We start from the raw sequence: 26570 nt of genomic DNA, 5'->3' as shown, positions 1-26570 counted from the left end.
CCTACCTCTGACATCTGTCCTATATCTATCTCCCCTCAATTTAAAGCTATGTCCCCTCGTGCTAGACATCACCATCCGAGGAAATGGGCTCTCACTGTCCACCCTATCTAATCCTCTGATCATCTTGTATGCCTCAATTAAGTCACCTCTTAACCTTCTTCTTTCTAAAGAAAATAACCTCAAATCCCTCAGCCTTTCCTCGTAAGATCTTCCCTCGAGACCAGGCAACATCCTGGTAAATCTCCTCAGCACCCTTTCCATGCTTCCACATCCTTCCTATAATGCGGCGACCAGAACTGCACGCAATACTCCAAATGCGGCCGCACCAGAATTTTGTACAGTTGCAACATGACCTCATGGCTCCGAAACTCAATCCCTCTACCAATAAAAGCTAACACACTGTATGCCTTCTTAACAACCCTCTCAACCTGGGTGGCAACTTTCAGGGATCTATGTACATGGACACCGAGATCTCTCTGCTCATCCACACTACCAAGAATCTTACCATTAGCCCAGTACTCTGTCTTCCTGTTATTCCTTCCAAAATGAATTACCTCACATTTTTCTGGATTAAACTCCATTTGCCACCTCTCAGCCCAGCGCTGCAGCTTATCTATGTCCCTCTGTAACGTGTTACATCCTTCCGCACTGTCCACAACTCCACCGACTTTATTGTCATCAGCAAATTTACTCACCCATTCTTCTACGCCCTCGTCCAGGTCATTTATAAAAATGACAAACAGCAGTGGCCCCAAAACAGATCCTTGTGGTACACCACCAGTAACTGGGCTCCAGGCTGAACATTTCCCATCAACCACCACCCTTTGCCTTCTTCCAGCTGGCCAATTTCTGATCCAAACTGCTAAATCACCCTGAATCCCATGCCTCCGTATTTTCTGCAATAGCCTACCGTGGGGAACCTTAACAAACGCTTTACTGAAATCCATATACATCACATCAACTGCTTTACACCCTCATTCACCTGTTTTGGTCACCTTCTCAAAGAACTCAATAAGGATTGTGAGGCACGACCTACCCTTCACAAAACCGTGTTGACTATCTCTAATTAAATTATTCTTTTCCAGATGATTGTACATCCTACCTCTTATCAACCTTTCCAAGACTTTGCCCACAACAGAAGTAAGGCTCACTGGTCTATAGTTACCGGGGTTGTCTACTCCCCTTCTTGATCAAGGGGACAACATTTGCTATCCTCCAGTCTTCTGGCACTATTCCTGCAGACAATGATGACATAAAGATCAAAGCCAAAGGCTCAGCAATCTCCTCCCTAGCTTCCCATGGAATTCTAGGATAAATCCCATCCGGCCCAGGGGACTTATCTATTTTCACACTTTCCAGAATTGCTAACACCTCCTCCTTAAGAACCTCAAGTCCTTCTAGTCTAGTAGTCTGTATCTCAGTATTCTCCTCGACAACATTGTCTTTTTCCTGTGTGAATAATGACGAAAAATATTCATTTAGCACCTCTCCTATCTCCTCGGACTCCACGCACAACTTCCCACTACTGTCCTTGACTGGCCCCACTCTTACCCTAGTCATTCTTTTATTCCTGACATATCTATAGAAAGCTTTAGGGTTATCCTTGATCCTACCTGCCAAAGACTTCTCATGTCCCCTCCTGGCTCTTCTTAGCTCTCTCTTTAGGTCCTTCCTAGCTAACTTGTAACTCTCGAGCGCCTTAACTGAACCTTCACGTCTCATCTTTACATAAGCCTCCTTCTTCCTCTTAACAAGTAATTCAATGGTTCCCTCGCTCGACCACTTCCTCCCTGCCTGACAGGGGCATACCTATCAAGGACACGCAGTAGCTGTTCCTTGAAGCAGCTCCACATTTCAATTGTGCCCATCCCCTGCAGTTTCCCTCCCCATCCTAAGTCTTGCCTTATCACATCATAATTGCCTTTCCCCCAGCTATAACTCTTGCCCTGCGGTATATATCTATCCTTTTCCATCGCTAAAGTAAATGTAATCGAATCGTGGTCACTATCACCAAAGTGCTCACCTACCTCCAAATCTAACACCTGTCCAGGTTCATTTCCCAGTACCAAATCCAATATGGCCTCGCCTCTCATTGGCCTATCTACAAAATGTGTCAGGAAACCCTCCTGCACACATTGGACAAAAAAGGACCCATCTAATGTACTCGAACTATAGCGTTTCCAGTCAATATTTGGAAAGTTAAAGTCCCCCATAACAACTACCCTGTTGCTTTCGCTCCTATCCAGAATCATCTTTGCAATCCTTTCCTCTACATCTCTGGAACTTTTCGGAGGCCTATAGAAACTCCCAGCAGGGTGACCTCTCCTTTCCTGTTTCTGACCTCAGCCCATACCACCTCAGTAGACGAGTCCTCATCGAACGTCCTTTCTGCCACCGTAATGCTGTCCTTGAATAACAATGCCACCCCTCCCCCTCTTATACCACCTTCTCTGAGCTTACTGAAATATCTAAACCCCGGCACATGTAACAACCATTCCTGTCCCTGCCCTATCCATGTCTCCGAAATGGCCACAACATCGAAGTCCCAGGTACCAACCCATGTCGCAAGTTCACCCACCTTATTCTGGATGCTCCTGGCGTTGAAGAAGACACACTTTAAACCACCTTCCTGCCTGCCGGTACTCTCCTGCAACTTTGAAACCCTACTCATGACCTCACTACTCTCAACCTCCTGTATACTGGAGCTACAATTCAGGTTCCCAGACCCCTGCTGAACTAGTTTAAACCCTCCCGAAGAGCATTAGCATTTAAGAGGTATTTGGATGGGTACATGAATAGAGAGGAAATAGAGGGATACGGACAGAGTAAGGGCATCATGATCGGCAGAGGCTTGGAGGGCTGAAGGGCTTGTTCCTGTGCTGTACTTTTCTATGTTTTTCTGTTTCTTTTCATTGGTATATATATATATATATATATTTTTTTTTTTCTTCATTGTTTATTTATTTAGTTAAATTTTTTCTGGGGAAATTGAAATTGTTCAAGTTAACCGAAGGTTTAAGACATGGCAGGAGATCTCAGACCCGTGTCATGCTCCTCGTGTGCGATGTGGGAGTTCAGGGACACGTCCACTGTCCCTGGCTCCTTCACGTGCATGAAGTGTGTCCAGTTGCAGCTCCTGGTAGACCGCTTGACGGCTCTGGAGCTGCGGATGGACTCACTTTGGAGCATCCGCGATGCTGAGGACGTCGTGGATAGCACGTTTAGCGAGTTGGTCACACCGCAGGTGAAAGGTACTGAGGGAGATAGTAAATGGGTGACCAAAAGACAGAGCAAGAGTAGGAAGGCAGTGCAGGTGTCCTCTGCGGTCATCTCCCTGCAAAACAGATATACCGCTTTGGATACTGTTGAGGGAGATGGCTCACCAGGGGAAGGCAGCAGCAGCCAGGTTCATGGCACCGTGGCTGGCTCTGCTGCGCAGCTGGGCAGGAAGAAGAATGGCAGGGCTGTAGTGACAGGGGACTCAATTGTAAGGGGAATAGACAGGCGGTTCTGCGGACGAAATCGAGACTCCAGGATGGTATGTTGCCTCCCTGGTGCAAGGGTCAAGGATGTCTCGGAGCGGCTGCAGGACATTCGGGGGGGGGGGGGGGGTGAACAGCCAGCTGTCGTGGTGCACGTAGGCACCAACGATATAGGTAAAAAACGGGATGAGGTCCTACAAGCTGAATTTAGGGAGCTAGGAGTTAAACTAAAAAAGTAGGACCTCAAAGGTAGTAATCTCAGGATTGCTACCAGTGCCACGTGATAGTCAGAGTAGGAATGTCAGGATAGAGAGGATGAATACGTGGCTCGAGAGATGGTGCAAGAGGGAGGGATTCAAATTCCTGGGACATTGGAACCAATTCTGGGGGAGGTGGGACCAGTACAAACCGGACGGTCTGCAACTGGGCAGGACTGGAACCGATGTCCTAGGGGGGGTGTTTGCTAGAGCTGTTGGGGAGTGTTTAAACTAATGTGGCAGGGGGATGGGAACCGATGCAGGAAGTTGGAAGGTAGTAAAACAGGGACAGAAATAAAAGGCAGTAAGGGGGAAAGTGTAAGGCAGAGAAGCCATAGTCAAAAATCAAAAAGGGCGACAGTACAAGGTACAGTGACTGAGGGGAGCTCAGTGAATAGGACCAGGAATACTAAAAGAAATAAAACGGGAAGTGAAAACATTAATGGTAAGCGACGCGGCAGGTTGTTACATGAAGATATGGGTTCAACGACAAGGAAAATTAGGAGAAAGGTTAAGAGGAAATATAACTTAGGAGAGGTTACTGATCGAGGTGTTAAGATTAAGAACAGAGGTAAAAAAGCCAACATAAGTGTACTTTACCTGAATGCTCGTAGTATTCGGAATAAGGTAAATGAGTTGATGGCGCAAATCATCGTGAATGACTATGATTTAGTGGCCATTACTGAAACATGGTTAAAGGATGGTCACGACTGGGAGTTAAATATCCGAGGGTATCAAACTTTTCGGAAGGACAGAGTGGATGGTAAGGGAGGTGGTGTAGCTCTGTTATTTAAGGATGACATCCGGGCAACAGTAAGGGATGACATCGGTGCTATGGAGGATAAGGTGAATCCATTTGGGTGGAAATCAGGAATAGTAAGGCGAAAAAGTCACTGATAGGAGTAATCTATAGGCCACCAAATAGTAACATTATGGTGGGGCAGGCTATAAACAAAGAAATAACAGATGCATGTAGAAATGGTACAGCAGTTATCATGGGGGATTTTAATCTACATGTTGATTGGTTTAACCAGGTCGGTCAAGGCAGCCTTGAGGAGGAGTTTATAGAATGTATCCACGTTTCCTAGAACAGTATGTAATGGAACCTATGAGGGAACAATCGGTCCTAGATCTGGTCCTGTGTAATGAGACAGGATTGATTCAGGATCTCATAGTTAGGGATCCTCTCGGAAGGAGCGATCACAATATGGTGGAATTTAAAATACAGATGGAGGGTGAGAAGGTAAAATCAAGCACTAGTGTTTTGTGCTTAAACAAAGGAGATTACAATGGGATGAGAGAAGAACTAGCTAAGGTAGACTGGGAGCAAAGACTTTATGGTGAAACAGTTGAGGAACAGTGGAGAACCTTCCAAGTGATTTTTCACAGTGCTCAGCAAAGGTTTATACCAACGAAAAGGAAGGACGGTAAAAAAAGGGACAATCGACCGTGGATATCTAAGGAAATAAGGGAGAGTATCAAATTGAAGGAAAAAACATACAAAGTAGCAAAGATCGGTGGGAGACTAGAGGACTGGGAAATCTTTAGGGGGCAACAGAAAGCTACTAAAAAAGCTATAAAGAAGAGTAAGATAGATTATGAGAGTAAACTTGCTCAGAATATAAAAACAGATAGTAAAAGTTTCTACAAATACATACAACAAAAAAGAGTGGCTAAGGTAAATATTGGTCCTTTAGAGGATGAGAAGGGAGATTTAATAATGGGAGATGAGGAAATGGCTGAGGAACTGAACAGGCTTTTTGGGTCGGTCTTCACAGTGGAAGACACAAATAACATGCCAGTGACTGATGGAAATGAGGCTATGACAGGTGAGGACCTTGAGAGGATTGATATCACCAAGGAGGTAGTGATGGGCAAGCTAATGGGGCTAAAGGTGGACAAGTCTCCTGGCCCTGATGGAATGCATCCCAGAGTGCTAAAAGAGATGGCTAGGGAAATTGCAAATGCACTAGTGATAATTTACCAAAATTCACTAGACTCTGGGGTGGACCCGGCGGATTGGAAATTAGCAAACGTGACACCACTGTTTAAAAAAGGAGGTAGGCAGAAAGTGGGTAATTATAGGCCAGTGAGCTTAACTTCGGTAGTAGGGAAGATGCTGGAATCTATCATCATGGAAGAAATAGCGAGGCATCTGGATGGAAATTGTCCCATTGGACAGACGCAGCATGGGTTCATAAAGGGCAGGTCGTGCCTAACTAATTTAGTGGAATTTTTTGAGGACATTAACAGTGCGGTAGATAACGGGAAGCCAATGGATGTGGTATATCTGGATTTCCAGAAAGCCTTTGACAAGGTGCCACACAAAAGGTTGTTGCATAAGATAAAGATGCATGGCATTAAGGGGAAAGTAGGAGCATGGATAGAGGATTGGTTAATTAATAGAAAGCAAAGAGTGGGGATTAATGGGTGTTTCTCTGGTTGGCAATCAGTAGCTAGTGGTGTCCCTCAGGGATCAGTGTTGGGCCCACAACTGTTCACAATTTACATAGATGATTTGGAGTTGGTGACCAAGGGCAATGTGTCCAAGTGTGCAGACGACACTAAGATAAGTGGTAAAGCAAAAAGTGCAGAGGATACTGGAAGTCTGCAGAGGGATTTGGACAGGCTAAGTGAATGGGCTAGGGTCTGGCAGATGGAATACAATGTTGACAAATGTGAGGTTATCCATTTTGGTAAGAATAACGGCAAAAGGGATTATTATTTAAATGATAAAATATTAAAACATGCTGCTGTGCAGAGAGACCTGGGTGTGCTAGTGCATGAGTCGCAAAAAGTTGGTTTTCAGGTGCAACAGGTGATTAAGAAGGCAAATGGAATTTTGTCCTTCGTTGCTAGAGGGATGGAGTTTAAGACTAGGGAGGTTATGCTGCAATTGTATAAGGTGTTAGTGAGGCCACACCTGGAGTATTGTGTTCAGTTTTGGTCTCCTTACTTGAGAAAGGACGTACTGGCACTGGAGGGTGTGCAGAGGAGATTCACTAGGTTAATCCCAGAGCTGAAGGGGTTGGATTACGAGGAGAGGTTGAGTAGACTGGGACTGTACTCGTTGGAATTTAGAAGGATGAGGGGGGATCTTATAGAAACATATAAAATTATGAAGGGAATCGATAGGATAGATGCGGGCAGGTTGTTTCCACTGGCGGGTGAAAGCAGAACTAGGGGGCATAGCTTCAAAATAAGAGGAAGTAGATTTAGGACTGAGTTTAGGAGGAACTTCTTCACCCAAAGGGTTGTGAATCTATGGAATTCCTTGCCCAGTGAAGCAGTAGAGGCTCCTTCATTAAATGTTTTTAAGATAAAGATAGATAGTTTTTTGAAGAATAAAGGGATTAAGGGTTATGGTGTTCGGGCCGGAGAGTGGAGCTGAGTCCACAAAAGATTAGCCATGATCTCATTGAATGGCGGAGCAGGCTCGAGGGGCCAGATGGCCGACTCCTGCTCCTAGTTCTTATGTTCTTATATGTTCTATGTGTGGTTTAGGTGGGGTTACAGTGATAGGGCGGGGGAGTGAGCCTAGGTAGGGTGCTCTTTCAGAGGGTCGGTGCAGATTCGATTGGCCGAATGGCCTCCTTCTGCGCTGTAGGGATTCTATGGACAATTCCTCCTATGCAGTACGCCATTCAGGACATCGAGTCTGCTCCACCAGTCAGTAAGATCATGGCTAATCTGGTCGTGGCCCTAACTCCACTTCCCTGTCTGTCTCCCCATAACCCTCGACTCCCTCGTTGATCACAAATCTCAGGCTTGAACCTTCCATGATCCAGCCTCCACTGCTGTCTGGAGGTGGGGAAGGAGGGAAAACTCCCAAACACTAACGACCCTCAAACGAAAGTTTCCTCCTATTTTCAACTTGGTGTCCCATTGCTAGATACCCTCACAAGAGGAACCATCCTCTCAGTATCTACCCCATCAAGCCGCCTTAGAATCTAATGTTTCATTAAGATAACCTCTCAAACTTCTAAACTCAAGACTAAATACTTTAACCTAAAAACATCTCTTATTTACCACCGCGCACATCCCAGGTTAGGATTGGAGTGTGGTGGACGCAGATTCAAACGAGGTATCCAGAAGAGAATTAGATAATTTAAAAAAAAAAATTTAGTGTACCCAATTCATTTCTTCCCAATTAAGGGGCAGTTTAGCGTGGCCAATCCACCTACCCTGCACATCTTTGGGTTGTGGGGGCGAAACCCACGCAGACACGGGGAGAATGTGCAAACTCCACACGGACAGTGACCCAGAGCCGGGATCGAACCTGGGTCCTCGGCGCCGCGGGGCAGCAGTGCGAGAATTAGATAATTATCCGAACAGCAAACAAATTGCATAGTTACAGGGAAGAGGGACCGGCGGAGTCACTCTTGGAGGGTGTTGGCGTAGACACACTGATCTGCAGGGCCTCCTCCTGTGCTGTAACCGCGCTATGATCACTGAAAGGATGTTTTCCCTTGTGGAAGACATTGGAACAATGGAACACAGATTAAAAATAAGGGGTCTCGCACGGAGGAGGAATCCTCTCTCTCAGAGGGTCTGTGCAATTCTTTTCCCCAGAGAGCAGTGGAGACTGCTGGGTCATTGTGTACTTTGGGTCGAGTGAGGTAAATTCTTGCCGACTGGGGAGTCAGAGGCTCAGGGGGATAAGCGGAATGTGGAGCAGGGGCCACAGTCAGCTCCGCATTATCAAATGGCGGAGTGGCTCGAGGGGCTGAATGGCCTGTCCCAGCTCCGAATTTGTACGTTTGTTTGATTCTGCCGCACTGCAGCGACCCACCAGCCTTAGCTGAGTCTCCTCCTTGAGTTGTTTCCTGGTCTCGATGTGTGCATCATCCGTCCCCTGTCGGGATTGTCTGTGTGCCTGCCCCTCGGCATTCCCGGCCAGCTTTCCTCCCACCTGCAAAAAGCAACGTTTTGTCAGTGTGTCACCACGTTCGATAATTACCGGCAGACCCTAAAACGTCCATCGTCGGACACAGAGTTGATCTGCTTTCAACATTAGTTTTATTCAGCGTTTTGCCAGGACCAGGATTCATACTGATCAACACATTAAAAAATAGATTAATTATAGGGCAGCACGGTGGCGCAGTGGTTAGCACTGCGGCCTCACGGCACCGAGGTCCCAGGTTCGATCCGGGTCACTGTCCGTGTGGAGTTTGCACATTCTCCCCGTGTCTGCGTGGGTTTCACCCCCACAACCCAAAGATGTGCAGGGTAGGTGGATTGGCCGCGCTAAATTGCTCCTTAATTAGAAAAAATGAATTGGATACTTTAAATTTATTTTTAAAAAAGATTAATTATGAACTGCAACCCATCAGGAATAATGGTCTGGATCGCGGTGGGGTGAAGAGTCCCAATGTACATTCGAGTTCTCCATGTTTACCTCCAATATGTTTTGCTCGATAGCTTGTTGGGTTTTGGGGGGGGTGGGGGGGGGGGGGGGGGGGCTGGTGCTGACAGCAGTGCGACAGGGACCTCCGTGAATAATGGGACCAACAGCCAATTTGAATTGTCCCTTAAGTGTCCAAAAGAGGTTAAGTGGGGAAGGTACGGTGCTCTTTCAGGGGGTCAGTGTGGACTCGATGGGCCGAACGGCCTCCTCCTGCACTGTAATGATTCTCTGATTTAGATAGAATTCACAGTGCAGAAGGAGGCCATTCGGCCCATCCAGTCTGCACCGGCCCTTGAAAAGAGCACCCTGCTTAAGCCCATGCCTCTATTCTATCCCGGTAACCCCACCCAACCTTTTGGACACTGAGGGCAATTTATCTCGGCCAATCCACCTAACCTGCACGTCTTTGGACTGTGGGAGGAAACTGGAGCCTCGGAGGAAACCCACGCAGACACGGGGAGGATGTGCAGACTCCACACAGACAGTGACCCAAGCTGGAATCGAACCTGGGACCCTGGAGCTGTGAAGCAACAGTGCTAACAACTGTCCCACCGTGTCACCCCAGATACATTGGTTAAAGGAATCAGCCAGTCAATCATTGACTTTGGACCTTCCTGACTCCTCTAGGGTTGAAATCGGAGTGCTGTGAAAATAGTTTCCATGACAGACCCTGTAACAGCCGTAGAGACAGGCCCACCCAGTCTATTCTGAACTGAAAGTAATCGAGGTGTATTAACATATCTCAGCAACTGGTCACTGTGATTTATTCAGTCGGTACACCTTCGTCCCAATGAAGCTGCTGTGTCCATTGCTGCTTCTCGAATCACCTGCTACAGGTGTGCAAAATAAGCAACAGTGGTTGAGGCAACCCGGTCTGAATGTTCCTTTCCCCTTCCTCTGTGCTTGAACGTTGACCCAAAGGAGGAACCAGCAATGCGAGCTGCTGACCGGCCCCGCTCCCACCCGAGGCAGAACTAGAGACAGAGGAGATTTACAAGGTCAAGGGGAGATCTGATTGGGGCATTCAATATGATGGAGGGTCTGGATAGAAAAGACAACTGTTCCCGATGGAGAATATTCCCGAGGAAACGGATTTAAGGCAACTGAGGCGGCCCGGGGAAAAAAATCTCTTTTCGAAATTGCAGCAAGTGGTTAGGATGCGGAACGCACGGCCGAGTATGAGAAGGGAGCACAGATTCAATGGCCTTTTTAAAAGGGTGTTAAATGCAGGGGCCAGCTTAGCACAGTGGGCTAAACCGCTGGCTTGTAATGCAGAGCAATGCCAGCAGCACGGGTGGAATTCCCGTCCCGGCCTCCCCGAACAGGCGCCGGAATGTGGCGACTGTTTTGTTACGCTCTTGTCGTAGCATAAGCTGCTTCCTTGATGTGCACTCTGACAAAGGAAGGTTCAGACTGGGAGATAGCTTTAACACGTTTATTAAACTATTAACAATTCTCCTACTTGGATTTGACGCTACTATTAATCCTTCTGTAGCTACTCAGACTGACGAACCAGTCTGCTGCAATCCACGTGGTGGGTGTGATGTTCAATCAACCCTGTGTCTGTACTCACTGAGTGTCTCCACTGGAAAGAGACTGAGTGTCTCCACTGGAAAGAGACTGAGCATGTGTGATGTGTCCTTTTATATGGGTTGGTGTAATGCCCTCCTGTGGTAGTGTCACCTCTGTGTGTATCGTGAATGCCCATTGGTCCTGTCCTATCTTACTGGCCTATTGGTTGACTGTCTGTGTGTCATGATGTCTCTGGTGCTCCCTCTAGTGTCTAGCTAGGTGTAGTGTATGGACATTAACCCTTTGTGTACTTAGTGATGTATATCACCACAGCGGCTAGGGGCTTTTCACAGTAACTTCATTGAAGCCTACTTGTGACAATAAGCGATTATTATATTATTATATATAAGTAGCTAAAGAGAAAACATTCGCAGAGCTAGAGGAAAACCGGGGATGAGGGGACTCTTCCAGTAAGCCACTATGGGCAGGAGAGGCAGAATGGCCTGCTTTTCAGCTGTAACCATTTGCTGATTCTATCGTTACAAACTCTGCCATCGCTGCAGTTATCTCCAACGGCAATGTTTCCGGGTGCCTAGACCTTCAGCTATGGAATATCCTCCCAGCATCACTCTGCCTTTCCCCCTCTCTCTGCTCCCCAACGTCACTCTGTGTCAAATTCTGCCTGTTTCACATATCTGTGAAGTGTCTTATTGTAATAAGGATGTTATATAAATGCAAGTTGTTGTTGAAATTAATTTTGTTTTTCCAAAAGGTGGATCTTCTAAGCAGGACTTTGATTTTCAGCCAAGACAGCGATTCCCTCCCATTATACCTACTTCCATCTTCTTCCGTGTGGAGTCAGAGTAATACGCATTTTCCTGTTTTATTCGCTCGGTCTCCTCCTGTAAGGTGATGATCCTGTTGTTTGCTACCGCAAGCTGCAATCGAGGGAGAAGGAGAGGTAATAATCAAAACTTCCACCTTCCATAAAAAAGGGAAATATTGGCCGGAATTCTCCGGCTGTTGGGATTTTGTTCCCGCCAGCAGCGCAACCCCCCTGTGGGTTTCCCAGTGACAAGCGGCGGCGAGAGAATCCCACCGTCAGCGAACGGCGTGTCACCACGAAACACGGGACTGGGGAATCCCGCCCATTGTCACCGCGAAACACGGGACTGGAGAATCCCGCCCATTGTCACCGCGAAACACGGGACTGGAGAATCCCGCCCAATGTCACCACGAAACACGGGACTGGGGAATCCCGCCCATTGTCACCACAAAACACGGGACTGGAGAATCCCGCCCATTGTCACCGCGAAACACGGGACTGGGGAATCCCGCCCATTCTCACCGCGAAACACGGGACTGGAGAATCCCGCCCATTGTCACCGCGAAACACGGGACTGGAGAATCCCGCCCAATGTCACCACGAAACACGGGACTGGGGAATCCCGCCCATTGTCACCACGAAACACGGGACTGGAGAATCCCGCCCATTGTCACCGCGAAACACGGGACTGGAGAATCCCGCCCAATGTCACCGCGAAACACGGGTCTGGAGAATCACGCCCATTGTCACCGCGAAACACGGACTGGAGAATCCCGCCCATTGTCACCGCGAAACACGGGGCTGGAGAATCCCGCCCATTGTCACCGCGAAACACGGGACTGGAGAATCACTCCCATTGTCACCGCGAAACACGGGACTGGAGAATCACTCCCATTGTCACCGCGAAACACGGGACTGGAGAATCCCGCCCATTGTCACCGCGAAACACGGACTGGAGAATCCCGCCCAATGTCACCGCGAAACACGGGGCTGGAGAATCCCGCCCATTGTCACCGCGAAACACGGGACTGGAGAATCCCGCCCATTGTCACCGCGAAACACGGGCTGGAGAATCACTCCCATTGTCACCGCGAAACACGGGACTGGAGAATCCCGCCCATTGTCACCGCGAAACACGGGACTGGAGAATCCCGCCCATTGTCACCGCGAAACACGGGCTGGAGAATCACTCCCATTGTCACCGCGAAACACGGGACTGGAGAATCCCGCCCATTGTCACCGCGAAACACGGGACTGGAGAATCCCGCCCAATGTCACTGCGAAACACGGGCTGGAGAATCCCGCCCATTGTCACCGCGAAACACGGGCTGGAGAATCCTGCCCATTGTCACCGCGAAACACGGGACTGGAGAATCCCGCCCAATGTCACCGCGAAACACGGGACTGGAGAATCCCGCCCATTGTCACCGCGAAACACGGGCTGGAGAATCCCGCCCATTGTCACCGCGAAACACGGGACTGGAGAATCCCGCCCATTGTCACCGCGAAACACGGGACTGGAGAATACCGCCCAATGTCACCGTGAAACACAGGACTGGGGGACTGGAGAATCCCGCCCATTTTCACCACGAAACTCGGGGCTTGGGGACTGGAGAACCCCGCCCATTGTCACCGCGAAACACGGGACTGGAGAATCACTCCCATTGTCACCGCGAAACACGGGACTGGAGAAACCCGCCCATTGTCACCGCGAAACACGGGCTGGAGAATCACTCCCATTGTCACCGCGAAACACGGGACTGGAGAATCCCGCCCATTGTCACCGCGAAACACGGGACTGGAGAATCCCGCCCAATGTCACCGCGAAACACGGGACTGGAGAATCCCGCCCATTGTCACCGCGAAACACGGGCTGGAGAATCCCGCCCATTGTCACCGCGAAACACGGGACTGGAGAATCCCGCCCATTGTCACCGCGAAACACGGGCTGGAGAATCCTGCCCATTGTCACCGCGAAACACGGGACTGGAGAATCCCGCCCAATGTCACCGCGAAACACGGGACTGGAGAATCCCGCCCATTGTCACCGCGAAACACGGGACTGGAGAATCCCGCCCAATGTCACCGCGAAACACGGGACTGGAGAATCCCGCCCATTGTCACCGCGAAACACGGGCTGGAGAATCCCGCCCATTGTCACCGCGAAACACGGGACTGGAGAATCCTGCCCATTGTCACCGCGAAACACGGGCTGGAGAATCACGCCCACTGTCACCGCGAAACACGGGACTGGGGAATCACTCCCATTGTCACCGCGAAACACGGGACTGGAGAATCCCGCCCATTGTCACCGCGAAACACGGGCTGGAGAATCCCGCCCATTGTCACCGCGAAACACGGGCTGGAGAATCACTCCCATTGTCATCACGAAACACGGGCTGGAGAATCCCGCCCACTGTCACCGCGAAACACGGGACTGGAGAATCCCGCCCATTGTCACCGCGAAACACGGGACTGGAGAATCCCGCCCATTGTCACCGCGAAACACGGGCTGGAGAATCACTCCCATTGTCACCGCGAAACACGGGACTGGAGAATCCCGCCCATTGTCACCGCGAAACACGGGACTGGAGAATCCCGCCCATTGTCACCGCGAAACACGGGACTGGAGAATCCCGCCCATTGTCACCGCGAAACACGGGCTGGAGAATCCCGCCCATTGTCACCGCGAAACACGGGACTGGAGAATCCCGCCCATTGTCACCGCGAAACACGGGCTGGAGAATCCTGCCCATTGTCACCGCGAAACACGGGACTGGAGAATCCCGCCCAATGTCACCGCGAAACACGGGACTGGAGAATCCCGCCCATTGTCACCGCGAAACACGGGACTGGAGAATCCCGCCGAATGTCACCGCGAAACACGGGACTGGAGAATCCCGCCCAATGTCACCGCGAAACACGGGACTGGAGAATCCCGCCCATTGTCACCGCGAAACACGGGCTGGAGAATCCCGCCCATTGTCACCGCGAAACACGGGCTGGAGAATCCCGCCCAATGTCACCGCGAAACACGGGACTGGGGAATCACTCCCATTGTCACCGCGAAACACGGGACTGGAGAATCCCGCCCATTGTCACCGCGAAACACGGGACTGGAGAATCCCGCCCAATGTCACCGCGAAACACGGGCTGGAGAATCCCGCCCATTGTCACCGCGAAACACGGGCTGGAGAATCACTCCCATTGTCATCACGAAACACGGGCTGGAGAATCCCGCCCACTGTCACCGCGAAACACGGGACTGGAGAATCCCGCCCAATGTCACCGCGAAACACGGGACTGGAGAATCCCGCCCATTGTCACCGCGAAACACGGGACTGGAGAATCCCTCCCATTGTCACCGCGAAACACGGGCTGGAGAATCCCGCCCATTGTCACCGCGAAACACGGGACTGGAGAATCCCGCCCAATGTCACCGCGAAACACGGGACTGGAGAATCCCGCCCATTGTCACCGCGAAACACGGGCTGGAGAATCCCGCCCATTGTCACCGCGAAACACGGGACTGGAGAATCCCGCCCATTGTCACCGCGAAACACGGGCTGGAGAATCCTGCCCATTGTCACCGCGAAACACGGGACTGGAGAATCCCGCCCAATGTCACCGCGAAACACGGGCTGGAGAATCCCGCCCATTGTCACCGCGAAACACGGGACTGGAGAATCACTCCCATTGTCACCGCGAAACACGGGACTGGAGAATCCCGCCCATTGTCACCGCGAAACACGGGACTGGAGAATCCCGCCCAATGTCACCGCGAAACACGGGACTGGAGAATCCCGCCCATTGTCACCGCGAAACACGGGCTGGAGAATCCCGCCCATTGTCACCGCGAAACACGGGACTGGAGAATCCCGCCCATTGTCACCGCGAAACACGGGCTGGAGAATCCTGCCCATTGTCACCGCGAAACACGGGACTGGAGAATCCCGCCCAATGTCACCGCGAAACACGGGACTGGAGAATCCCGCCCATTGTCACCGCGAAACACGGGACTGGAGAATCCCGCCCAATGTCACCGCGAAACACGGGACTGGAGAATCCCGCCCATTGTCACCGCGAAACACGGGCTGGAGAATCCTGCCCATTGTCACCGCGAAACACGGGCTGGAGAATCACGCCCACTGTCACCGCGAAACACGGGACTGGGGAATCACTCCCACTGTCACCGCGAAACACGGGACTGGAGAATCCCGCCCATTGTCACCGCGAAACACGGGACTGGAGAATCCCGCCCAATGTCACCGCGAAACACGGGCTGGAGAATCCCGCCCATTGTCACCGCGAAACACGGGCTGGAGAATCACTCCCATTGTCATCACGAAACACGGGCTGGAGAATCCCGCCCACTGTCACCGCGAAACACGGGACTGGAGAATCCCGCCCATTGTCACCGCGAAACACGGGCTGGAGAATCACTCCCATTGTCACCGCGAAACACGGGACTGGAGAATCCCGCCCATTGTCACCGCGAAACACGGGACTGGAGAATCCCGCCCATTGTCACCGCGAAACACGGGACTGGAGAATCCCGCCCATTGTCACCGCGAAACACGGGCTGGAGAATCCCGCCCATTGTCACCGCGAAACACGGGACTGGAGAATCCCGCCCATTGTCAGCGAAACACGGGCTGGAGAATCCTGCCCATTGTCACCGCGAAACACGGGACTGGAGAATCCCGCCCAATGTCACCGTGAAACACGGGACTGGAGAATCCCGCCCATTGTCACCGCGAAACACGGGACTGGAGAATCCCGCCCAATGTCACCGCGAAACACGGGACTGGAGAATCCCGCCCATTGTCACCGCGAAACACGGGCTGGAGAATCCCGCCCATTGTCACCGCGAAACACGGGACTGGAGAATCACGCCCATTATCACCGCGAAACACGGGACTGGGGAATCACTCCCATTGTCACCGCGAAACACGGGACTGGAGAATCCCGCCCATTGTCACCGCGAAACACGGGACTGGAGAATCCCGCCCAATGTCACCGCGAAACACGGGCTGGAGAATCCCGCCCATTGTCACCGCGAAACACGGGCTGGAGAATCACTCCCATTGTCATCACGAAACACGGGCTGGAGAATCCCGCCCACTGTCACCGCGAAACACGGGACTGGAGAATCCCGCCCATTGTCACCGCGAAACACGGGACTGGAGAATCCCGCCCAATGTCACCGCGAAACACGGGACTGGAGAATCCCGCCCATTGTCACCGCGAAACACGGGCTGGAGAATCCCGCCCATTGTCACCGCGAAACACGGGACTGGAGAATCCCGCCCATTGTCACCGCGAAACACGGGCTGGAGAATCCTGCCCATTGTCACCGCGAAACACGGGACTGGAGAATCACTCCCATTGTCACCGCGAAACACGGGACTGGAGAATCCCGCCCAATGTCACCGCGAAACACGGGCTGGAGTATCCCGCCCATTGTCACCGCGAAACACGGGACTGGAGAATCCCGCCCATTGTCACCGCGAAACACGGGCTGGAGAATCCCGCCCATTGTCACCGCGAAACACGGGACTGGAGAATCCCGCCCAATGTCACCGCGAAACACGGGCTGGAGAATCCCGCCCATTGTCACCGCGAAACACGGGACTGGAGAATCACTCCCATTGTCACCGCGAAACACGGGCTGGAGAATCACTCCCATTGTCACCGCGAAACACGGGACTGGAGAATCCCGCCCATTGTCACCGCGAAACACGGGACTGGAGAATCCCGCCCAATGTCACCGCGAAACACGGGCTGGAGAATCCCGCCCATTGTCACCGCGAAACACGGGACTGGAGAATCCCGCCCATTGTCACCGCGAAACACGGGCTGGAGAATCACTCCCATTGTCACCGCGAAACACGGGACTGGAGAATCCCGCCCATTGTCACCGCGAAACACGGGACTGGAGAATCCCGCCCAATGTCACCGCGAAACACGGGACTGGAGAATCCCGCCCATTGTCACCGCGAAACACGGGCTGGAGAATCCCGCCCATTGTCACCGCGAAACACGGGACTGGAGAATCCCGCCCATTGTCACCGCGAAACACGGGCTGGAGAATCCTGCCCATTGTCACCGCGAAACACGGGACTGGAGAATCCCGCCCAATGTCACCGCGAAACACGGGACTGGAGAATCCCGCCCATTGTCACCGCGAAACACGGGACTGGAGAATCCCGCCCAATGTCACCGCGAAACACGGGACTGGAGAATCCCGCCCATTGTCACCGCGAAACACGGGCTGGAGAATCCCGCCCATTGTCACCGCGAAACACGGGACTGGAGAATCCCGCCCATTGTCACCGCGAAACACGGGGCTGGAGAATCCTGCCCATTGTCACCGCGAAACACGGGCTGGAGAATCACGCCCACTGTCACCGCGAAACACGGGACTGGGGAATCACTCCCATTGTCACCGCGAAACACGGGACTGGAGAATCCCGCCCATTGTCACCGCGAAACACGGGACTGGAGAATCCCGCCCAATGTCACCGCGAAACACGGGCTGGACAATCCCGCCCATTGTCACCGCGAAACACGGGCTGGAGAATCACTCCCATTGTCATCACGAAACACGGGCTGGAGAATCCCGCCCACTGTCACCGCGAAACACGGGACTGGAGAATCCCGCCCATTGTCACCGCGAAACACGGGACTGGAGAATCCCGCCCAATGTCACCGTGAAACACGGGACTGGAGAATCCCGCCCATTGTCACCGCGAAACACGGGACTGGAGAATCCCGCCCAATGTCACCGCGAAACACGGGACTGGAGAATCCCGCCCATTGTCACCGCGAAACACGGGCTGGAGAATCCCGCCCATTGTCACCGCGAAACACGGGACTGGAGAATCACGCCCATTATCACCGCGAAACACGGGACTGGGGAATCACTCCCATTGTCACCGCGAAACACGGGACTGGAGAATCCCGCCCATTGTCACCGCGAAACACGGGACTGGAGAATCCCGGCCAATGTCACCGCGAAACACGGGCTGGAGAATCCCGCCCATTGTCACCGCGAAACACGGGCTGGAGAATCACTCCCATTGTCATCACGAAACACGGGCTGGAGAATCCCGCCCACTGTCACCGCGAAACACGGGACTGGAGAATCCCGCCCATTGTCACCGCGAAACACGGGACTGGAGAATCCCGCCCAATGTCACCGCGAAACACGGGACTGGAGAATCCCGCCCAATGTCACCGCGAAACACGGGCTGGAGAATCCCGCCCATTGTCACCGCGAAACACGGGACTGGAGAATCCCGCCCATTGTCACCGCGAAACACGGGCTGGAGAATCCTGCCCATTGTCACCGCGAAACACGGGACTGGAGAATCACTCCCATTGTCACCGCGAAACACGGGACTGGAGAATCCCGCCCAATGTCACCGCGAAACACGGGCTGGAGAATCCCGCCCATTGTCACCGCGAAACACGGGACTGGAGAATCCCGCCCATTGTCACCGCGAAACACGGGCTGGAGAATCCCGCCCATTGTCACCGCGAAACACGGGACTTGAGAATCCCGCCCAATGTCACCGCGAAACACGGGCTGGAGAATCCCGCCCATTGTCACCGCGAAACACGGGACTGGAGAATCACTCCCATTGTCACCGCGAAACACGGGCTGGAGAATCACTCCCATTGTCACCGCGAAACACGGGACTGGAGAATCCCGCCCATTGTCACCGCGAAACACGGGACTGGAGAATCCCGCCCAATGTCACCGCGAAACACGGGCTGGAGAATCCCGCCCATTGTCACCGCGAAACACGGGACTGGAGAATCCCGCCCATTGTCACCGCGAAACACGGGCTGGAGAATCACTCCCATTGTCACCGCGAAACACGGGACTGGAGAATCCCGCCCATTGTCACCGCGAAACACGGGACTGGAGAATCCCGCCCAATGTCACCGCGAAACACGGGACTGGAGAATCCCGCCCATTGTCACCGCGAAACACGGGCTGGAGAATCCCGCCCATTGTCACCGCGAAACACGGGACTGGAGAATCCCGCCCATTGTCACCGCGAAACACGGGCTGGAGAATCCTGCCCATTGTCACCGCGAAACACGGGACTGGAGAATCCCGCCCAATGTCACCGCGAAACACGGGACTGGAGAATCCCGCCCATTGTCACCGCGAAACACGGGACTGGAGAATCCCGCCCAATGTCACCGCGAAACACGGGACTGGAGAATCCCGCCCAATGTCACCGCGAAACACGGGACTGGAGAATCCCGCCCATTGTCACCGCGAAACACGGGGCTGGAGAATCCTGCCCATTGTCACCGCGAAACACGGGCTGGAGAATCACGCCCACTGTCACCGCGAAACACGGGACTGGGGAATCACTCCCATTGTCACCGCGAAACACGGGACTGGAGAATCCCGCCCATTGTCACCGCGAAACACGGGACTGGAGAATCCCGCCCAATGTCACCGCGAAACACGGGCTGGAGAATCCCGCCCATTGTCACCGCGAAACACGGGCTGGAGAATCACTCCCATTGTCATCACGAAACACGGGCTGGAGAATCCCGCCCACTGTCACCGCGAAACACGGGACTGGAGAATCCCGCCCATTGTCACCGCGAAACACGGGACTGGAGAATCCCGCCCATTGTCACCGCGAAACACGGGACTGGAGAATCACGCCCATTGTCACCGCGAAACACGGGCTGGAGAATCCCGCCCATTGTCACCGCGAAACACGGGCTGGAGAATCACTCCCATTGTCACCGCGAAACACGGGACTGGAGAATCCCGCCCATTGTCACCGCGAAACACGGGACTGGAGAATCCCGCCCAATGTCACCGCGAAACACGGGACTGGAGAATCCCGCCCATTGTCACCGCGAAACACGGGCTGGAGAATCCCGCCCATTGTCACCGCGAAACACGGGACTGGAGAATCCCGCCCATTGTCACCGCGAAACACGGGCTGGAGAATCCTGCCCATTGTCACCGCGAAACACGGGACTGGAGAATCCCGCCCAATGTCACCGCGAAACACGGGACTGGAGAATCCCGCCCATTGTCACCGCGAAACACGGGACTGGAGAATCCCGCCCAATGTCACCGCGAAACACGGGACTGGAGAATCCCGCCCATTGTCACCGCGAAACACGGGACTGGAGAATCCCGCCCATTGTCACCGCGAAACACGGGACTGGAGAATCACGCCCATTATCACCGCGAAACACGGGACTGGGGAATCACTCCCATTGTCACCGCGAAACACGGGCTGGAGAATCCCGCCCATTGTCACCGCGAAACACGGGACTGGAGAATCACGCCCATTATCACCGCGAAACACGGGACTGGGGAATCACTCCCATTGTCACCGCGAAACACGGGACTGGAGAATCCCGCCCATTGTCACCGCGAAACACGGGACTGGAGAATCCCGCCCAATGTCACCGCGAAACACGGGCTGGAGAATCCCGCCCATTGTCACCGCGAAACACGGGCTGGAGAATCACTCCCATTGTCATCACGAAACACGGGCTGGAGAATCCCGCCCACTGTCACCGCGAAACACGGGACTGGAGAATCCCGCCCATTGTCACCGCGAAACACGGGACTGGAGAATCCCGCCCAATGTCACCGCGAAACACGGGACTGGAGAATCCCGCCCATTGTCACCGCGAAACACGGGCTGGAGAATACCGCCCATTGTCACCGCGAAACACGGGCTGGAGAATCCCGCCCATTGTCACCGCGAAACACGGGCTGGAGAATCCCGCCCATTGTCACCGCGAAACACGGGACTGGAGAATCCCGCCCACTGTCACCACGAAACACGGGACTGGAGAATCCCGCCCAATGTCACCGCGAAACACGGGACTGGAGAATCCGGCCCATTGTCACCGCGAAACACGGGACTGGAGAATCCCGCCCACTGTCACCACGAAACACGGGACTGGAGAATCCCGCCCAATGTCACCGCGAAACACGGGACTGGAGAATCCCGCCCATTGTCACCGCGAATCACGGGACTGGAGAATCCCGCCCATTGTCACCGCGAAACACGGGCTGGAGAATCCCGCCCATTGTCACCGCGAAACACGGTCTGGAGAATCCCGCCCATTGTCACCGCGAAACACGGGACTGGAGAATCCCGCCCACTGTCACCGCGAAACACGGGACTGGAGAATCCCGCCCATTGTACCGCGAAACACGGAGCTGGAGAATCCCGCCCATTGTCACTGCGAAACACGGGACTGGAGAATCACTCCCATTGTCACCGCGAAACACGGGACTGGAGAATCACTCCCAATGTCACCGCGAAACACGGGACTGGAGAATCACTCCCATTGTCACCGCGAAACACGGGACTGGAGAATCACTCCCATTGTCACCGCGAAACACGGGCTGGAGAATCCCGCCCATTGTCACCGCGAAACACGGGACTGGAGAATCCCGCCCATTGTCACCGCGAAACACGGGCTGGAGAATCACTCCCATTGTCACCGCGAAACACGGGACTGGAGAATCCCGTCCAATGTCACCGCGAAACACGGGCTGGAGAATCCCGCCCATTGTCACCGCGAAACACGGGACTGGAGAATCCCGCCCAATGTCACCGCGAAACACGGGCTGGAGAATCACTCCCATTGTCACCGCGAAACACGGGACTGGAGAATCCCGCCCAATGTCACCGCGAAACACGGGCTGGAGAATCACTCCCATTGTCACCGCGAAACACGGGACTGGAGAATCCCGCCCATTGTCACCGCGAAACACGGGCTGGAGAATCACTCCCATTGTCACCGCGAAACACGGGCTGGAGAATCCCGCCCATTGTCACCGCGAAACACGGGACTGGAGAATCCCGCCCAATGTCACCGCGAAACACGGGACTGGAGAATCCCGCCCATTGTCACCGCGAAACACGGGCTGGAGAATCCCGCCCATTGTCACCGCGAAACACGGGACTGGAGAATCCCGCCCATTGTCACCGCGAAACACGGGACTGGAGAATCCCGCCCAATGTCACCGCGAAACACGGGCTGGAGAATCCCGCCCATTGTCACCGCGAAACACGGGCTGGAGAATCCCGCCCATTGTCACCGCGAAACACGGGACTGGAGAATCCCGCCCAATGTCACCGCGAAACACGGGCTGGAGAATCCCGCCCATTGTCACCGCGAAACACGGGCTGGAGAATCACTCCCATTGTCACCGCGAAACACGGGGCTGGAGAATCCCGCCCATTGTCACCGCGAAACACGGGCTGGAGAATCACGCCCATTGTCACCGCGAAACACGGGACTGGAGAATCCCGCCCAATGTCACCGCGAAACACGGGGCTGGAGAATCCCGCCCATTGTCACCGCGAAACACGGGACTGGAGAATCCCGCCCATTGTCACCGCGAAACACGGGACTGGAGAATCCCGCCCAATGTCACCGCGAAACACGGGACTGGAGAATCCCGCCCATTGTCACCGCGAAACACGGGCTGGAGAATACCGCCCATTGTCACCGCGAAACACGGGACTGGAGAATCCCGCCCATTGTCACCGCGAAACACGGGCTGGAGAATCCCGCCCATTGTCACCGCGAAACACGGGCTGGAGAATCCCGCCCATTGTCACCGCGAAACACGGGACTGGAGAATCCCGCCCACTGTCACCACGAAACACGGGACTGGAGAATCCCGCCCAATGTCACCGCGAAACACGGGACTGGAGAATCCCGCCCATTGTCACCGCGAAACACGGGACTGGAGAATCCCGCCCACTGTCACCACGAAACACGGGACTGGAGAATCCCGCCCAATGTCACCGCGAAACACGGGACTGGAGAATCCCGCCCATTGTCACCGCGAAACACGGGTCTGGAGAATCCCGCCCATTGTCACCGCGAAACACGGGACTGGAGAATCCCGCCCATTGTCACCGCGAAACACGGGCTGGAGAATCCCGCCCATTGTCACCGCGAAACACGGTCTGGAGAATCCCGCCCATTGTCACCGCGAAACACGGGACTGGAGAATCCCGCCCATTGTCTCCGCGAAACACGGGACTGGAGAATCCCGCCCATTGTCACCGCGAAACACGGGACTGGAGAATCCCGCCCACTGTCACCACGAAACACGGGACTGGAGAATCACGCCCAATGTCACCGCGAAACACGGGACTGGAGAATCCCGCCCATTGTCACCGCGAAACACGGGACTGGAGAATCCCGCCCACTGTCACCACGAAACACGGGACTGGAGAATCCCGCCCAATGTCACCGCGAAACACGGGACTGGAGAATCCCGCCCATTGTCACCGCGAAACACGGGTCTGGAGAATCCCGCCCATTGTCACCGCGAAACACGGGACTGGAGAATCCCGCCCACTGTCACCGCGAAACACGGGACTGGAGAATCCCGCCCATTGTCAACGTGAAACACGGAGCTGGAGAATCCCGCCCATTGTCACCGCGAAACACGGGACTGGAGAATCACTCCCATTGTCACCGCGAAACACGGGCTGGAGAATCCCGCCCATTGTCACCGCGAAACACGGGCTGGAGAATCACTCCCATTGTCACCGCGAAACACGGGCTGGAGAATCGCGCCCATTGTCACCGCGAAACACGGGACTGGAGAATCCCGCCCAATGTCACCGCGAAACACGGGACTGGAGAATCCCGCCCATTGTCACCGCGAAACACGGGCTGGAGAATCCCGCCCATTGTCACCGCGAAACACGGGACTGGAGAATCCCGCCCACTGTCACCGCGAAACACGGGACTGGAGAATCACACCCATTGTCACCGCGAAACACGGGCTGGAGAATCACTCCCATTGTCACCGCGAAACACGGGCTGGAGAATCCCGCCCATTGTCACCGCGAAACACGGGACTGGAGAATCCCGCCCAATGTCACCGCGAAACACGGGACTGGAGAATCCCGCCCATTGTCACCGCGAAACACGGGCTGGAGAATCCCGCCCATTGTCACCGCGAAACACGGGACTGGAGAATCCCGCCCAATGTCACCGCGAAACACGGGACTGGAGAATCCCGCCCATTGTCACCGCGAAACACGGGACTGGAGAATCCCGCCCATTGTCACCGCGAAACACGGGCTGGAGAATCACTCCCATTGTCACCGCGAAACACGGGACTGGAGAATCCCGCCCATTGTCACCGCGAAACAGTGGACTGGATAATCCCGCCCATTGTCACCGCGAAACACGGGACTGGAGAATCCCGCCCAATGTCACCGCGAAACACGGGACTGGAGAATCACACCCATTGTCGCCGCGAAACACGGGACTGGAGAATCCCGCCCACTGTCACCACGAAACACGGGACTGGAGAATCCCGCCCATTGTCACCGCGAAACACGGGACTGGAGAATCACTCCCATTGTCACCACGAAACACGGGACTGGAGAATCCCGCCCACTGTCACCGCGAAACACGGGCTGGAGAATCCCGCCCATTGTCACCGCGAAACACGGGACTGGAGAATCCCGCCCAATGTCACCGCGAAACACGGGACTGGAGAATCCCGCCCATTGTCACCGCGAAACACGGGACTGGAGAATCCCGCCCATTGTCACCGCGAAACACGGGCTGGAGAATCACTCCCATTGTCACCGCGAAACACGGGACTGGAGAATCCCGCCCATTGTCACCGCGAAACACGGGACTGGAGAATCCCGCCCATTGTCACCGCGAAACACGGGACTGGAGAATACCGCCCAATGTCACCGCGAAACACGGGACTGGAGAATCCCGCCCAATGTCACCGCGAAACACGGGACTGGAGAATCCCGCCCATTGTCACCGCGAAACACGGGACTGGAGAATCCCGCCCACTGTCACCACGAAACACGGGACTGGAGAATTCCGCCCATTGTCACCGCGAAACACGGGACTGGAGAATCCCGCCCACTGTCACCACGAAACACGGGACTGGAGAATCCCGCCCAATGTCACCGCGAAACACGGGACTGGAGAATCCCGCCCATTGTCACCGCGAAACACGGGACTGGAGAATCCCGCCCATTGTCACCGCGAAGCACGGGCTGGAGAATCCCGCCCATTGTCACCGCGAAACACGGTCTGGAGAATCCCGCCCATTGTCACCGCGAAACACGGGACTGGAGAATCCCGCCCACTGTCACCGCGAAACACGGGACTGGAGAATCCCGCCCACTGTCACCGCGAAACACGGGACTGGAGAATCCCGCCCATTGTCACCGCGAAACACGGGACTGGAGAATCCCGCCCATTGTCACCGCGAAACACGGGACTGGAGAATCCCGCCCACTGTCACCACGAAACACGGGACTGGAGAATCCCGCCCATTGTCACCGCGAAACACGGGACTGGAGAATCCCGCCCACTGTCACCACGAAACACGGGACTGGAGAATCCCGCCCAATGTCACCGCGAAACACGGGACTGGAGAATCCCGCCCATTGTCACCGCGAAACACGGGACTGGAGAATCCCGCCCATTGTCACCGCGAAACACGGGCTGGAGAATCCCGCCCATTGTCACCGCGAAACACGGTCTGGAGAATCCCGCCCATTGTCACCGCGAAACACGGGACTGGAGAATCCCGCCCACTGTCACCGCGAAACACGGGACTGGAGAATCCCGCCCATTGTCACCGCGAAACACGGAGCTGGAGAATCCCGCCCATTGTCACTGCGAAACACGGGACTGGAGAATCACTCCCATTGTCACCGCGAAACACGGGACTGGAGAATCACTCCCAATGTCACCGCGAAACACGGGACTGGAGAATCACTCCCATTGTCACCGCGAAACACGGGACTGGAGAATCACTCCCATTGTCACCGCGAAACACGGGCTGGAGAATCCCGCCCATTGTCACCGCGAAACACGGGACTGGAGAATCCCGCCCATTGTCACCGCGAAACACGGGCTGGAGAATCACTCCCATTGTCACCGCGAAACACGGGACTGGAGAATCCCGCCCAATGTCACCGCGAAACACGGGCTGGAGAATCCCGCCCATTGTCACCGCGAAACACGGGACTGGAGAATCCCGCCCAATGTCACCGCGA

At 54.2% G+C, this 26570-nt stretch overlaps 1 protein-coding gene across 7 annotated transcripts in view; it reads right to left on the bottom strand.

The window, feature by feature from the left end:
- The window catches only part of rufy3 (RUN and FYVE domain containing 3), a 125574-nt gene that overhangs the window by 30114 nt on the left and 68890 nt on the right, over window positions 1-26570 (bottom strand). For all 7 annotated transcript variants that reach the window (XM_072495246.1, XM_072495248.1, XM_072495250.1 and 4 more), the window contains 2 exons: window positions 11495-11596; window positions 8532-8651 (listed from right to left, as the gene is read on the bottom strand). In XM_072495246.1, the coding sequence (XP_072351347.1) occupies window positions 8532-8651; window positions 11495-11596 (222 nt within the window). The remainder of the gene's footprint in view (window positions 1-8531; window positions 8652-11494; window positions 11597-26570) is intronic.

This window comes from Scyliorhinus torazame, chromosome 3 (genome assembly GCF_047496885.1).
Source record: "Scyliorhinus torazame isolate Kashiwa2021f chromosome 3, sScyTor2.1, whole genome shotgun sequence".
In the NCBI taxonomy this organism is placed as follows: Eukaryota; Metazoa; Chordata; class Chondrichthyes; order Carcharhiniformes; family Scyliorhinidae; genus Scyliorhinus; species Scyliorhinus torazame.
Note: the sequence above shows the minus strand (reverse complement) of the source record. Positions and strands in the feature narration are given on the sequence as shown.